This window comes from Bemisia tabaci, chromosome 8, assembly GCF_918797505.1.
Source record: "Bemisia tabaci chromosome 8, PGI_BMITA_v3".
Lineage (NCBI taxonomy): Eukaryota > Metazoa > Arthropoda > Insecta > Hemiptera > Aleyrodidae > Bemisia > Bemisia tabaci.
Genome location: NC_092800.1, coordinates 19,719,598 through 19,737,071, shown reverse-complemented (window position 1 = coordinate 19,737,071; position 17,474 = coordinate 19,719,598). Strand labels below are relative to the sequence as shown.

General features: G+C 40.8%; 1 protein-coding gene across 2 annotated transcripts in view; it reads right to left on the bottom strand.

Annotated features, from left to right (window-relative positions):
- LOC109044451 (dopamine receptor 1) overlaps positions 1 to 14,526 on the bottom strand; it is a 356,467-nt gene extending 341,941 nt beyond the window's left edge. Inside the window, exon 1 of one of the 2 annotated variants that reach the window (XM_072303416.1) lies at positions 14,392 to 14,526. Coding sequence is in view for 1 of the 2 variants with exons in the window: in XM_019062171.2 (XP_018917716.2) it covers positions 6,039 to 6,041 (3 nt within the window). In the remaining variant the exon portion in view is untranslated. Of the gene's footprint in view, positions 1 to 6,038; positions 6,921 to 14,391 lie in introns of those variants that run through there. The other variant, XM_019062171.2, reaches the window with a different exon arrangement.
- Positions 14,527 to 17,474: the final 2,948 nt, after the last annotated feature.

The window sequence follows — 17,474 nt, the reverse complement described above, 5'->3', positions numbered from 1 at the left end:
GCCATCTAAATCCCAGGGGCGGCGCACTTATACCTTCCGAGATCCCGTCCCTCCTCCGGTCCTTTGCGCACCCTTTTTCACTGGGACAATCCTTTTTTAAAATTAATTTTACAAGTGGTCAAAGTTGCGCGACGCTCGGGAACAAAGGCTTGGAAGAGTGTTGAAGACAGTTTCTAAGTGTAATTAATAACCCTTTTCTCTTACTGATGCGGGCTTTTTTTTAGACTCCCCATTCCAAGCAGATACTCTTTGGCGGCTCTTCTTGCTGTCTCGCCCCCTCTCCCCCGTGCCCCTCTTATTCTCGTCCTCCTCTTTACCCTCCATCCCTCCTCGTTTCGACTCTACCTCTTGTTTTCGTTCTTTTGTCTCTGTTGACTTGATTGCTTCCCTGTAATCTGTCTTTGAGGGCAGCCCAGCGTCTCAGATTAAAGCCTTGTCAGATTAAGATTTTTTTCTCCCTTTTATGGTAACTTTAACTACTTTCGCTTGTCTTCAGTTCCATTTGCTTGCTGCATTAAGCTATTTTTTAAAGGAGGTCCTCCCAGTGGATACGAAGATTTTAGCCCCCGGTATCGATGGCTGAAGTGAAAAGTTGCGTATCTCCGATTGCAACGTTGCAGATCTCCTCTTGTGCTTTATTTTGTAAAATAGTACGAACCGAAAGCCTTTTTCTTAATTGTATGTAAATTTCCGACCTCCATCGAAAATGTTTAAGGTGATTCGATGGACGCCATATTTTGTGTCAGAACGGCATGCGATATATCGCATCAATTGATTCCATTTTTAGGAGACTAAAGCACTCGCTTACCAATTTTAACAAAGAAATTCAACGTAATAAAGGCGTGGTTTTTTTAGAGAGAAAATATCGCATTCGAGTGCAGTTTCGATATCGGTATCGAATGCGATGTTTTCTCTCTGAAAAAACCACGCCTTTATTACGTTGAATTTCTTTGTTAAAATTGGTAAGTGATTGCTGTAGTCTCCTGACAACAGAATTGCGATCTCAAAATTGGAGAAAAATGACGAGTAGCTGAAAAAATGGAACCAATTGATGCGATATATCGCATGCCGTTCTGACACAAATTATGGCGTCCATCGAATCACCTTAAGTAAAACTTTGAAGGAGCTCATTGGTTTAGTTACCTTTAAAATAACAAATAAACTATAATTAGGGATTTTAAATGGCGGGATGGAGTTACAAATCGGATAATTTCTTCGTTAAAACATATTCCTACTCATAATTCTTTATTTCTTTTTGAACAAAAGCGTACACCGTACAATTAGAGTTGACTGAAAATTAAAATAATATTTTTTGTAATATCTCGGAAAAATCACGGCAGATTTTGAAGCGTTCATATTCGTTTACCCGCACAAAATAGGCAGTGAAAAACTTGCAACGTCGCTAATTGAGGTATAAATGTTTTTTACCTCACCATCAGTGATAAGACAATTTGTAACTACGCACGCACTTGAGAGTAATATCAGCGGCAATCATGATTTTCTGCAATCAAGTCGAGGCTACACTCTTGAAGGCGCTCTGAGCAACTATTCCACCACAGAGGTATTGCACAGTATCAGACGAAAATGAAGGCGCTTTAACGTTTGTAAATTGACTGTTATCCATCCACAGAGAATAAAATGAAGATGATTGCGATTTAACTTTGCACGGACAATTCTTGCGTCCATCCCACGATACGTGATGTCACTAGGCACAGTTTTGATTACCAATATCTCAGGAACGGTGAATAGAGGTGTCAAAAAACATGTTAACTAAATTACTTAATTTTCAAAATACTTCCAGAAACGTTGAAAATAGTGACTAAGTACGACACTTCAGCTGATTTTTTTGTGTCAATCACTTAGGTACGTACAAACCTTGGACTTGCAATCACTTCTCTAATTTCTCTACAACCTTCATTGGTGGAGAGGGCCAAGTCTCACGGGACACATGGGGATTTTCAAAATTTTGAGTATTAATTTCACATATCACTGAAGAAAATAGTTACGGGCCATATGTAGACAAAACTCCGTTCCAAGCTCAGAGGCCAAAAGTTACGGGTGCTACGTCCGAACCTACCGGCCTTTGAGCCCGGAACGCGGACAGAATGTCTATAAAACCCGTAAGTACAGCTTCCAGGGCTGGAATTTTTTTTATCGCACGTTCAAATAATTTGAATTCCAGCAGGAAAAAACCCTACAATTTCCTCCGGGACCGCGGAATACCTTTTGAAAACTACTTGCAATGCACACACCGCCATTTTGGCAGCCTGGCAAATACATCGCAACGCACACATTCACCTGAACGAGGAGCGAGTCATTTTCCGCTCAACAAGGGGCAAACAGCAGATGAAAACTCCCGAGCCTTAATCAACTTGCAATTAGCGCAGAGTCGTCTACTACACCCCCGCCCCCTGTAACACCCCTACCCCCCCCCCCTCCGCCACTAACGACTAACGCGTAACGCACATATTCGCCTGACTGCCGATACCGGCGACCCACCGACTATACCGTATTACGGAAAACAGCAGTAAAAGCATCACGACGTAAACCGCGATTTGCGCACATCGCGTGCACCGCAGGGCTCAAACCCGAAATGTGCTTACTGATCTTTTTCGTGGCGGGTTTAAGTTACTGACGCGTTTATGCAGCGGAGCGAAGTGTCATTTCATGCGGGGATGAAAACGAGTAGGCGAAACGATCGACAGTATCCCAATTAATTATATGCACGAGTTCGTAAGCGATAGCGCGGACTGGCCTTTTGCGTTTACAAACGGGGTGGTGCATGAAAGCTGATTTACATTTTCAACGGACGCGAAGTCCGTAAAAGCTGCGCGAGCCACTTCAGAGAGAGTTCAGTCGATAGAATATGTGGGAGAACTCGTCGTCACCTGCCGGCCAAAGTGCCACAAGCGCCATGTGACGTTTCAAAATTTCCGCCGAAATTTTTACGGAGAAATTGTTGGATGAATCTGTTCGAAAATTTCACTGGATTTTATCGGCACACAGTGGGTAGAGTCAATAGAAGAGGCTGGACAAAATGCGGAATTTGCAAGCGCTTAAAACTCCGTTTATACAAAACTTTGAGGTTCTAAAAGTAGTTCCATTGAATTCCTCGTGAAATTTTCTGCCATAAGGCCTCCTTAAAATTTAAAATGTGACGAAATAAACATCAAAATTTGCAGTTTTAGTCAACAATTTCGTGTCCAACCCCTCTAATTGAATCGAGCCACTAGGCGGCAGCACAGAGAAAATTCAGTGAAAATTTCGGACAGCTTCGTTGAATAATTTGTCTGTGTACTCCGTTGAACGAAAGCGTTTTGGATGCAAACCTTAGCTAGATCCTGTTCCTTCAAAAATTGGTGACACTTCCCCGATGAAAATTAAAGGAAAATAACAATAATTGTGCTGATTTGCGGAGGAGGAATTTAAATAGGTGAAGATGTGTCCCTCTGTAATCCTATACCATCATTGTTTTAGTTCCGATCAGATTTTTTAGTTATCCCGCTTGCAAGGACGTCGTGTTGAATGTTATTACAAGGTGACCAATCTCTCCTAGAAGGAGCATTTGGTTTGGTAAAAGTGTTTCTCTCCGTTATCTTCTAGACACCTCCTCTAAGTTAATCCTGAGTCCTAAGTTAATCCTACGGATCAAAATCTCGAAACCCAATGTGATTTTTCGGAGAATAAAAGGCTGCAATAGCAGACTTTTCACAAATGTTTTTCGTGCATCATCATCTCATCCTCACTATCATAATTTTAATTCCTATAGCTTTGAAAAAAAAGAAGCTAAATATGCCGCCAAAAAATACGTTTTCTTAAATCAAGAATGTTGCAGCTTAATTCAAGCTACTTTTTTTGTTTAACCCAAGCGTCTTATCCTTGCTTTAAGGAAAATTCAGCTTGAATCAAAATGAAAAAACCTCAGTGGCAAATTCAGAAATCATCACGCTTTTAGCCAAGCACCTATTTTCTTAGTGAGAAATTTTGTCCGATTTCTTTTCGGAAAATGTTTCAACTTCTTATTGATGTTTTAACTTTTTGTCAGGAAACCAGGAAATATTCTGACTTAAAATTTTGAGAATATTTTCCTGATAATTCAAGAGAATTTCACCGACATTTTCAAGGCAATAAGTTTTTCTGTTTCAACTTCTTATTGATGTTCTAGTTTTTTGTCAGGCAACCCGGAAATATTCTGACTTAAAATTTTGAAAATGTATTCCTAATAATTTAAGAGAATTTTACCGACATTTTCAAGGCAATAAGTTTTTCTGTTCACTGTGAAAGTAATGTAACGCGAGAGAAATTTAGGCAACATGAAAAGCAGTTAGACTGATTTCACAGGAATCTGTCCGATTCATAAATTCGCGGAGCCCTCTCGATGAGAGGCTAATAAGTTATTCACGCTCCGGAGATTCAACACAGAAATGCGGGAGTGAGTGAATTTTTTGCGGCAGAACGAGAGTAAATAAACAAGGGCGGAGAGGAAAAGGGATCATGATGGGTAAAGGGCTTTGCGCTCGCTTTTTGGGGGAAAAAATCCGGATAATCTCTCTCAATTGCGTTTGATCTGATGAAATCCTTGTTTAATTTCCGATTGATTCGTCGTTAGGTAGAGCGAACCGGAAATGAAGTTCGCATAAACTCCATGGCTTCCTTTTTGGGCTTTTAAATAAAGAAATTACTGGCTACATAACATTTACGCACATGCTTTGTGCCGATAAAGTATGTGCACTATTCACCATGTGGTAAATTAGACAAAGAAGAGAGCAGGTTGAAGAACTAAATAAATACGTGAGCAAACTGTAATTTAAATATTAAGTTATTAGAAACGGAAAAAAGGGAAGTCTTTGAATAGATTGGATGCGATTAACGGGAAATAAATAAGACTTGAAAATATTTTCATTTCCATTTTTAATTATCATAATTAATTCACATTATTATTCCAATTTATATCATCCTAATCGTTCAAAATATATCTTTTTCCCCGTTCCTGATCGCTCCTGTATTTTAATTTTAATTTACTCACCTAATAAGCTATTCAACTTTCCCTCAACTTTGTCTTGAAATGCACAAATTCTTTGAGAAAATTTGGCAACGTTTAGACTTAGCTCTACGCACACAGAGTCGAAACGCATTACACATCTTAGGCAAAAATGCCTTCGAAGAAAAAACTTTTTCAAACGATGCTTTTTAGGGATTTAGCGTGAAGTGACGACAAATAAAAACGCCTTCAATGAATTGAATAGGCAAGATGAGCTCCCATGAGTTTGAATAGTGGTATCACACCCCTTACAGACCATTTCTTAAGGTTTTCCGTATAAATTCTTCCTGCCGTGCTGGGAAAAAACGCTGAGGGACCCCCTGGATGTTAATATATTTTCTTCGCCAAAAAATTCAATTTACTTGAAAACTTTCGAAAATTTTTCGTTTAATTTTTACGAGAATTTGGTTGGCAATTTAATCTAACAAACCTGAAAAGTCCAAGGAAAAATATGCAAACATTTCCTCAAAATTGAAATTTTATCTGAATAAATTTGGCATCTCTTGAATGTTCATATGGCCTTCTTCCTTGACACGGCAGTTTGGTTGGCAGTTAACAAATTGATTAACTTGAAGTAATTGATTTGAAAATTTTTCTTTAAGTTACCAAGTTCACATCATGCGTAGAAATTTCAGTAAAGTCTACTCGTAGTTTCAAGCAGAATTTATTTGGCATCAGAGCACCGAGAGCATCTGTGTTGTTTCTGTGATTAAGGTACTTTTCCCCCGATGAAACAACTTGAAGTAACTCAAAAGAATTGAATTTCATAAGTAATGCATTAAGGCGGCTTTCAAGGATGATTTCAGTGCTCAAAAGGTTACTGTTTCGAGTGTGCAGGTAAAAACTGTTGCATTGCGGTTCATTTCCAGAAAAAAAAGATGCATTATGATAACATCTTGAATCTTGGTTTTTTGTTGCCACGCACCTGATCCTTTTCCTCCGAGCTATATAAAAAACAACCAAAACAACTACCGTAGTGACTAAATAGCACAATTACCATGATAAAAGATCCAGTCAGAGTTGTTAATCTGAAACTGGTTGCTTGTTGGATTCTCAGGAACCTGGTAACGAATACTGGATGCACCAACACCACTTCAAAAAAATCATTTCGGGTTTTCCCATCAAACCACGATCATCTCGTCGTTTTTAAAAACAAAAAACAACGAACGACCCAGCGCAACATACTGAAACCCGAAAATCTGATTACAAAAACTAAACTTTAAAAAACTGCCGTCAACTTCAGATTGCACGTCGAAAATAAATTCTCATCGCACTACTTAATTATCGATTCAGCAGTCTCAATAGTCATTTTTTCCCCGAAATAGCGACTCGCGATGAATTACAGGTATTAATTGATGCAAAAATGTGAAGGAATTGTACGACTTGATCTGATCATTCAAATTAATCAACCCTCTTGAGACGTAATCATACGCGCGAAAAAACTATTATTCTTTGAAGTATGTTTTGTCTCTATCACCATAATTATTGTAAAAAGCGCAAGAAATGAGAGGTTAGAGAGTATCCGACCCGGCGGAACGAGATTTCCAAAAAAATTGTGTACATTTATTTGATTGAACCATAATTAAAACAGTGAATTTCATCCATTTTTGTATTTCAGCTCGAAAGATACGTCTCCGCAGTTCCTGGGCTGGTTAAAAGTTGGGGGCGCGCCCCCACCGTGAAACCGGTTTCCGATCGGCTCGTTTAAATCACTCAGAATCCATTTCAATTTGCGATGCATCGAGACCGAGGCATAGGGCGAGCGGCTCGCCGTGCGCTTGCGAGAATCATGCCCGGAACGCGAGAGCGGGACATTGGATGCGCCCGAGAATCACGCGGATACCACCGGCGAGGCGGCGAAGCGGGGCATGTTGCGGCGGTTGGGGAGCGACTGAGTTGCACCGGACAGTCGGGGTGCCGATTTCGCCGCCCCTGAGCCTTGCACAGGCGCATCTCTCCCCCTCTTCCTTCGTCGCCCGACTGCTTCGGGCACGCACCCCCCCCCCCCCCCCCTCCACCACCTATCCCGGCGTTGTGCGGGATTTTGGGATGGCTCATCGCGCCGTTGACACGGTGAGAAGATGTCGTTTTGAGGATGTCGATGGCAAAATTCCAAAATGAGATAAGCCGATACAGCCGTGCTGAAGAGAAACGTCGTATGGGCCTTCAAACTCTGCCAAATTCAGGGTTGCCACAAAATATAGAAAATGAAATTCCTGAGATTTCCCTGATTTTCCTAACAGTTTTGAGTGAAATTCCCAGGGCCAATTTTTTTTCCCTGCTGGTTCAATGGTTCCGTGACCATTGAAGATATGCCATATGGCCAAAAATACATAATTTGAAATGGTTTCCGGGCAAAATTTGTTGTTCTAAACGTCGAACCTACTCCCCGGGTAAAAATTGGCGATAGGAGCTGCGTTTCAAAATACCATACTTAGGAGCTCTTGTAGGCAACTAAAGAATGCTGCAGAAAAGTATAAAGCTGGCAGTAGAAAGCGGAGAAAATCACACAGCCGGGCCATACGAAGCGATGAAAAATTATGCAGCCGGGCTATACAGATTATCGCCATCGGCTACAAAACGCTATAAAAAATTGTGTAGAAATTCGTGCGCTTTGTAAATCCTTAAGTTTGTACGGAATCACCTTAATATTTACAAAACACACATTATATTTTCCTTCAATACTTTTTTTTTTTTTTTTTTTTCATTAATTAAAATTAGAATAATCCATACAGAGTGTGCAAACATTTCAGAATTATGAGTTGAATAACGCTGACTCCGCCAGATTAAATATTGGAGCCTAACACAAAGCGGAGCGGCGATGCACTGGCGCCTACAAACCTAACAGGGATACTTCACGCATTGCGCAATGCGTGAAGTATCCCTGTTAGGTTTGTAAAAGCGCCAATGCGCGTTTCGCGCTGGCTGCCCGCCCGCCGCGCCGCGCCGCAGCGTGCCTCGGCGCTTGAAGCAACTATTTCACACACAGTATCAAACGAAATTGGAGGCGCTCCAACATATTAGGAATGGCAGGCATCCCTCAAAAGCACGGAGCTTTCCTCGCAAAATAAATCAAGATGCTATAGGCCCAAAAAGAGAGCGTTAGTCCAAAAACTCACCAAGTCCTATAGCATTCGTAATTAGTAACGTTCAGCATACCATTTATCGCCTGGCTGTTGCTTAATCGCCATCGGCTATGAAAGGCTATAAGAAATTGTGTAGCCGGCTATAGAAGCTATTGGATATCTTACAGCCGGCTGTAGGTCTATGGTATTTTGGAACACAGATTCTACTGCCAATTTATACCAGGGTCTAGAAAGCTAATAAAGGTAAATTAAAAATTTTCCCCTGACACTTTCGTTACTATCCCTAATATTTCCAGGTTTTCCCTGACTTTTAAAAATTCTTTGGCATTTACCGGTTTTCCCTGACTGTGGCAACCCTGGAAATTGCCTTACAATTAGAAAAAACACGGATTTTTTGGTAAACTTACAAATATTCCTCCTCTAATTTTTCAGGTAATCTTGTTTCGGATGAAGGGTCTCGTTCTACTTAAATTAAGCAACAAGCGGGCCTTAAAGGGCGCGAGGCGCCCTCTGGGGGTTGGATCGCGTAACGGCCAGGGGGCATAGCTCCCTAAGATTTAGCTAAAACTCAATCTTATTTTCTTTTTTTAGATTGAGAAAACAAAATCCTGACATTAGGTTTATTGTTCAACACAAATGGTCAAAGAAATTCGCAATACGCATTGGGACAAAAAATTGCTAACGACCAAAATCTAAATCTTCGCTGCTAGATTAGATTAACCTCATCATCAAATGTTTGATTTCAGTTGATCAAACACGCATTTCCATGGAGGTCGATGGAGAATCTACGCTTCTTTCCTTCCTCCTTTGAAATTAAGCCGTGGGACTTATTTTAAAAGAAACAAAAATGTTCATTTCTAACACCGTATGGAGGCTTCTCACTAAACTCGCTTAAAGTCGGACATGGAAAGAGTGGTTCGCGGATATCATATTATGACGGCCCTTGAATCCTTCACGCTTATGGGAGTAGGAGAGGGGTTGAGGGCGGGGAAAGAATAACACTGTTCGAAGAAATGGAGCAGACGGATGGAGCCTTACCTAATGGAGAAAACAGGACCATTGTGTGTACTTACACGTGGATCACAGCGTTGCAAAACTTCTCGAAAATGACACGGGTACATACTACTAGGGATCCGGGGAAATCATTTCAAATGGCAATAAGCCCGGTGTTATTGTTCGCCGATTTTAGGGTACGACGTGAGCTCCATATTTATTTTCAATTTTGGACTAAGGCCATGGAAAAGGAAGGGGAGTGGAGGGGGGAGGGTGAAAGATAGGCTGTTATGGCTGGGTTTTTTCGACCATTCAGCGCATAAAAGGCTGTGCAACAAAGTGATTATTTCTATCTAACGGTCGTACTATGTATATGTATAATGACATCATTACCTTGCTTGATTAAACAGGTAGGTAAGATGAGAGGTAATTTCGCTGTCATGTACTCATGATGGAGATGTTGCATGTCGACGGTGAAACTACCAAACCACGTATCTCGTTTGCGGTGTTTAAAAATCTACGCTCACATTTTATTTTTTTGAAGTAGACCAAATCAATATCATTCCTTGAAATTTTCACGGAATTTTCTCCGCGCAAAGAGGAAAAATCACAGAAATTTTCAAGACTGGATATTAAGTAGTTTTCATTTAAAAAATAAAGTATGACAGGAAGTCTGCGACGTTGCAAACCGAGATACGTGGTTTGGTAGTTTCATCGTCGATGTGTGAGGAATTTGCGATTTGACTGTTGATTCTTATGTAAAAGTTCGCGAGAAACACGATGTGGCCACTGGTTTTCTCTGAAATTAACTCCCAAGCTCAAAAAAAGCTCTCAAGTTGAGGCCAAAATGGAGGGGATATCCCACGCAATCCTGAGAGTCTACATATACATCAAGACGAACTCTCCATGCAAAGATAGGGGGCAAATACATTGACAGGGCTGCCACTTAGTTTGGAGACTCTAAAACTGAAAGCACGGCATCACTGCTAATTTATTTGCTCCCTATCTTTGCATGGAGAGTTTGTCTTGATGTAGAGGTGGTCTCTCAGGATAGCGTGAGATATCCCCTCCATTTTGGCCTCAACTTAAGAGCTTTTTTTGAGCTTGGGAGCTGCGATTTCAGAGAAAACCAGTGGCACCATCGTGCTTCTCGTGAACTTTTACGTAAGGATCAATGGTCAAATCGCAAATTCCTCACACATGCAACACCTCCATTGATGACTTTCGTATCAAAATTTCGCTCATACAGGGCTCGAAATTCCTTCTAGGCTCCTGTGTCTGTACGTTCACCCTATAGTTGAGGCCTACCTTCATTTTGGTAAAAATCCAGTCAAAAAGTACTCTTACGGAAGGAAATCTAGTAGTGGGCAGTGGTCAAGGCTTAACAAAAGACCAAAGATCTCTTTTAAAGATGCCAAATCCGGTTTAAAGCGAAGATCTAATCAGGAGCACTCGGTGGATGGATCGAGGGGTTCTTGGTGACGTCGAGGCAGCATCGTCAGGAAGCCCTGTTGCCAGGTCGTGACTAAATAGTAGGTGGGCAACCGTGAACGGCCGAGAATAGATCGATGGTGAAATAAAAGAGCCCCAGTAAGGACGGGTTACCTCTCAATTCTTAAAAAAAAAAAAAAATCAGCGTGGGTAATATCACACGGAGAAAAAACCTCGTGCATGGGATCCGAAGTTTAGGTCATATGGATCTCTGAAGTTTCCGGATTTAGCATCTAAACACTTTAGGTCTAGCTGTCGAGGTTCGGATCACACATCTGAAACTTCAGTTCTTACATCTGAAGCAGTTCAGATGTGAGAACCGAAGTTTTTCGGATGTGAGAACCGAAGTTTTTCGGATGTGAAAACCGAAGTACTTCAGATGTAAGAACTGAAGTTTCAGATGTGTGATACGAACCTCGACAGCTACATCTAAAGTTTTCAGATGCTCAATCCGAAAACTTCAGAGATCCATATGACCTAAACTTCGGGTCCCACGCACGAAGTTTTTTTCACCGTGTGTGCCGACGAAATTCAGTGAAATTTTCAAACATATTCAACCAACAATTTCTCAATAAAAAAATAAAATGGCGGCGGAAATTTTGAAACGTCACATGACGCTTGTGATACTTTCGCCGGAGGGTGACTAGAGTACCTGTATAGCGAGAGTATGGACAGATGTGAAACTCCGAAAATCCATCAGGCCCTCATCGATGCCTCCGCGAATGAAGTTTGGGCCCAGAAATGCAGCCAACCTATGAATTTCAATTAGCCAGAGCGATTTACTAATACTATTGTCACGAACCGTCGTTTATCAAGCACGTGTTTGACTCAGTTTATGCATGAATTTACTCAAATTCGCGGAGGAACGCTCATTTCTGTACATTCTTGGCCATCTCGGTTAGAATTGGAATCTGCAGACTGGCAGTTAAATTGTGTGCGTTAGAAGTTGGTTAGAATGGTGTCTGCACTTTTGGGCCCTAGGCCCTCCATGAAGCGATCTGTCCATACTCTCGCTATACAGGTACTCTAAGGGTGACGAGGTGATTCGGATTTCGAAAAAAAAATAACCTAAAAGCTCCTTCCCCAAGGTCAAAGTCACGTTGAAACCTTGCAACGCCGGCCGAGACGAAGACGGCCGGGTTTATCTGTCGAAGTAAATCAAAGTCCGGTCAAGTTGGGCCAGAAATTAGTTTCATGGGTAGACAAATCACTGCGTGGCCGCCCTCCCTCCCCCGAGCGCCACCACCCCCCTCTCCAGCCTCCTCGTCCCCCCCAAGGCTCCCCCTAATTTCTCATTGTCACTAGGCCCGCTTCGAGTGATGCGTCACCATTCGCAAGGGGTGCTTCCCTCTCGTCGCCTCGCAACTCGGAAGTTAATTCCTTATTAGGAACAGTGGCTCGCGATGAATCGATCTATCTGCCATTCGAACCTATTGAAAAGGATCGATCATCAAGGTATAGCTTGATAATCGATTCTTTAAATAGCTTTGAATGGGACAATATCGATGGCTAATCATTCACGCTTCACTTGCGGTTAATTCCTGATTAGGAAGTGATCCGGGTTCCCGCCAACCACTTCTGGAATGCTCCCGGAGTGTACTGCCGTACTAAGGAAGAACGCCGTAAGAACATTCGGGAGTTGCCAAATTTCCCTCGATGAAATTTGTTCTTTAGACAAAATTCATGCATACTTTTCCTTGAAATTTTCTGATATTTTAGATTAAATTAGGTACGAAATTGTCCGAAAATTTGAGGAAATAATATTCACAATTTTCCCAGGGATTTCGGTTTTTAACGGAGGAAATTTGGCAACGTCTGAAGGCTCATACGGGGTTTTTCCTTAGCACTGCAGTGTAGTACTGCTGCGCCATGTTCAGGTGGAACGATGTACGAGCATCCTGACGTTGCCAAATTTCTACTGATAAAAACCCAACTTTCTGAGCAATTATTCATGAGTATTTTTCTCCAATTGTTGCACAAATCAAATCCAATCTTTCTAAATATTTTGAGCAAAATTATCAATAACTTTTCTTGAATCTACGTATCCAATATTTTATCGCCGGATGTACATTTCTCCATGCCTAACCGCTAGCTCCGCGCCCTGAGGGCGCCATCTTGCAGCAACAAAACTTCCGTCTTTATGAAAATTTGGAATCAGTTGGCTAGTCTTACCCAAATAATTAGTATTATTGAATAGCTGAAAAATTGAAAATTGGCTTGATAGATCTATGAACATTAATTTGCAAAGAAATTAAAATCCGTGGAATATCGATCAATTGCTGAAGCCAAAAAATGTCTAAGCGTGCAATTGCATTGTTAAAAATCTCCAAATATGTAATATTTTGTTTAAATGGGAACTAACCAAAATAACTCCATAAAAGTTTTAAGGATACTTAAGAGAGAGTTAAGAAAATTGACAGAAAATTGTGAGAAAAACTGTAAGTTGACAGTCTAGAAAACATGGAAAATGCGCGAAGATTTGCAACGTCGCGATCAGAGATACGCTTTTTTCGAATTAAATTATCAATGTGTAGACCAGAAGATTCGATTATTAGGGGTTTAGTGCACTGGAAAAATCAGAAATTAAAGCTTAGACTCACGGGCCAAAACAGTTTAATATCATTTGAACTCTTTGGTTCCTACCCCTGAAATTTTTGGATGATGAAACCATGCTTACATTTGAGCTGAACCAAGAAAATAGAGACAAGTTTGGTTATGGAAGTAAACATTTTGGTTTTCTGCAATTGGTCAGTTCCGCTGAACAATGAATAAAGCACCAGTTCAGTTTTTAACCCTTGATTTGACTCCCTCGCTCCTTTTACGAGTACTTAGAGCAAGTAAGTGTTATCATTTAAAAAAACAAAAGAAGTAACTCGAAATCTAATACCTATTTTTATTTTAGTCAAAATGGGCATAAAAAACCATAATCATGGTCTCCATATGCACGCTAAGTGATTTTGGGGTACACCATAATTTTAAAGGCTACAGGGTAAAAACAAGAAATTGACAGCATTACCAAAATTCACACAGTGAGTTCTTCTGATGTAACTGTGAATTTTGAGCAAATGCCACGTTAAATTTGTCCCGGGCAATCACAATCAATATCATTTCTACAAGTTCCTAAAAGATCATTGGACTTGACTCAAAAAATGAGGGGTCATGCCATCCACCAAAGACACACAGTGGGCAGTGTAGGACTAGACATGTGTTTGTGATAGATGAACTAAATTCATGGAAAATTGGCACTAAGTAGGCACCACTAGTGCCTGTCATTGATATCTTGGGTGTGGACTCAAAATTGGAGCGATAGGGACCTTTAGAAAGAGGCATGCATATCACTTCAAGATTACACGGTGCGCAGTTCCTAACAATCCATACACGCATGAGAGCCGCTTTCACAGTGCTCTGACTATTTCCATAAGTATACTTCTTACTTCTAAGAACTACCCATTACTTCTTATGAGTGATATCATTCTAAAAAGCCATAGATCAGCCATTGTGTGTAGTACTTTTCTACACTTCAAAAGGATCTATAAATGAAGAGAGGAAAGGGACAGAGAGTCTTTACACATGCAACTGGATGCTGCGCAGCATTTGAACACTGCAAGTCAGGAGTTGACGATTCAGCAGCATGAGTACAAAAGTTAGTGTTGGTGACAATTGATTCCGTGGAGCCTTCGTTAAAGACCTCACATAAAAGACAGTTTCTTTGAATTCATCTGTTTAATTGGACTGGAAGGCCATTAGGTACATAGTAGGTAAGTAGGTATTGCCATTTACCTGGATAAGTGGCGCCGATGAGGTTTTCAACTTCTGGATTCCTACTTTGGTGTGCAGGTGGATCTCCTTCACGTCCCGACTCAATTTGAAGTTTTCATTGTCGTTCAAACATCCCGAACTCACTTTTACACTAAATCAACGATTTGCAACGCGAAAAACTACCAAGAGAAAACCGGGGAACACGCACCGAGGGGAAACATTGTTTACGAACTTTTGAAGATCTGCTTGTTGATGTCTAAGCTGAACTCCTTAACTTACTGATTCAATTTGAATTTTTTATCGTTGTTGAAACATCTAGAGCTCACTTTAAAACAGAATCAACGATTTGCAATACGAAAAACTATAAAGAAAACCGGGGGAAACACCGGGAACACGCACCCACGGAAAACATTGTTTATGTTTACCTATTCTACAAACAACAAATCGCAACGTGTTGTTGCTGATAAGTGACTAGTTCATTTAATTGCCTACAGAGAGCACTACGCTCTACTTGCGCCCTCGGCGCCAGAGCGGCAAATATGAAAACTGTGTTTTTATCAAAGTTCTTATCAAACTGAGTCAAACTCATCAAAAGTTTGGTGGTGGCTCCTCTAAGTATGGATCAGATTTATTTTTTATTCCTTGAGAGCTTATCAAATACTTAACAATCTCTGGTCAACAGCAATTCTTACGGATGTCTTAGAATTTTCATTTTAAGGCTTGACGTTCACAAACTTTTTATATAATCGTCCTATTTAGAGATTATAGTCAGAGACTACTAATCAGGAGGTTGGGATCTGGGAGCAATCCCCCCCCCCCCCCGAAATTGTATAATATAGAAGAATATTTAATCCGAGAAAATTTGAACTTTCAAGACTCTTGAAAACTGCATCCCTGATAAAGGGAGGTGGGCTATTGACCGCACCTCCCCTACACCCCAAAAAAATTGGTCTGGCTTAGCACGCTGGCCAATAGACTCCTTTGCAGTGCTACCTTGATTTTTTTCGGTTCAAAATCTATTAAATGTATAACAAAATATGGAAATATCGCAAGGAAAAGAACGAGCGTTGATGACGGAGCAGAAATACAACTATTCGTGCTTGATGGATGTCCGTGTTGTATCTGAAAAATTGAAGGCGCGATGGCGTGAGGCGTGAGCTCGCAATGCTCCATTCTATGCTGCCAATGCCGTGCTTGGATTCGGAGGGGGAGGGGGGGGGGGTTAAAAAGAGGCCTGATTATGTCTCTTCTATCTTCATGTGTTGGCACTCGATTTTTTTTCTTTTTTCGTATTTAATGTCTGATTCTTTTCTTGAGATGCATCAGATGACCTATATCTAAAGTTCGCAAATATCGGTCCCATGCCTCCCGCGGAAGAGATTTGCAGGTCGATTTGACTCGGCTCGGAATTTCCGAAGGTAAAGTCTTTAAAAAATTCCGTTGCGTGCGTTGAGCGGACAGCGGCCCGCTGATGCACGGTGATGAACTCGGAAAGACGCGCTGAGTTTGTTGTAACGCCTGAATGCAACTATTCGTGGTCAGTGATTGCCCAGGTTGCGTACAAAAAACTGAAGGCGCTCTGAATGTCTTGTGTGCGTAGCAACGCGCTTTGACGCCCTCCTTACAGAGAGGCCTTCCTTACGCTGTCGTTTGGTTACAATATTTTGCAGGCGTTCACAGTCTAATTTGATCCGGTATTGCCTCTCACATATGAAAATGTACTGGCTCACAAAATCCAGTTATTACCTAACTGCTGTGAAATACACGACCAACCGCCGTAGTGCAATGGAGCATGACAGTTAACTTTTTCGCAATGCTGAAACACAGTTATCAAAGTGAGGAAATTGCAAAAACTTTGTCATGCAATATTTGATATTGTAATATAACTTGTAATGTAACTTTGTTCTACATTTCTCGCAATTTTCAGTACTTAGCCGAAAAGTCGATGCTGAGTCAAAGAGAAAAAGTTGCTATTCTATTTTCTGATTTTCTGAAAAGTATGCGAAGTTTCGGAACAATTAGACTACATTTTGCAATTTGGAACTATAAATTCCAGCCCGGTTTAAAACAACGTATGTTCCATTCGTTTCCCTATGCACATAAGTGTTTTTCTAGAAAAGCCAGACTTCATAGTTCCAAATTGCAAAATGCGGTCCAATTTCAAAAGGGTATTTTAAACGCGCAAGCGCATTTTTTCGCACGATTTACACGCATTCGCATTCTCAACAGAGCGGCTATCCAGGGTGCCAAATTTAAGACGAAAATTTGTGAAGATCGATAATCTTTTATTACAGAGATCGCCAATCCACAAATATGCGGAAGCATTGCATTTTTAACAATGACATTGGGTCTAGTACAGAAATTACATTTAATAACGTGATATAATAAAAAGCGTGACGTCAGCAATATGCGGAAACTTAAAAGAAATAATTGATTTTTAGTTCTCCTTCTTCTAACTTTTGATTAGGGCCGAGACTTTGTTTGTCTAGCCTCTAAATTAATAAAATATGATGGTGATGAGAGAGATCACTTAATGGTCCTTCGGGGATGAAAGGCAGCTCTGTGCCCATCTTTTGGGCGGTCGTCCGGGTTGCCTATGGCTATGAGGTCGTGATTTTATGATTATGATTCGTGATTGAGATTTTAAGCATTCCTCTGATTTTTTACATAAATCATAGACGCAAAATCGCGGTGATAAACGCTGATTGTCAGTCTGTTTACATTGACGCTTTTTCAACTTTTCGGGCCCGTTTACTTCAAGGGATATGAAACTCGGATCCGCTTTTTTCCGTTTACCATTCCTCCTTGTAAATCTGTGTTCCTTCTTAAAGAAAAGTATTTACATTGACTTGAATGAAACAGTATAAAAAAATATTTTTAACCGTATCTCGATAAAAGCACGGCAGGTTTTTATGTGGGAATTTTGCTGCATATCTACCTACATAAATTAGGCAATGAGTAAACTTGCAACGTCGCAAAATGAGTTGTGAATGCTTATAACCTCACCATCGCGCCAAAATTTTGCGCCGACTGTGAGAAAATGTATAACTGCGCGTGCGCATACCCTAGTGTGTTATCTCTTTGTCGGTGCTGCAATCGTGATC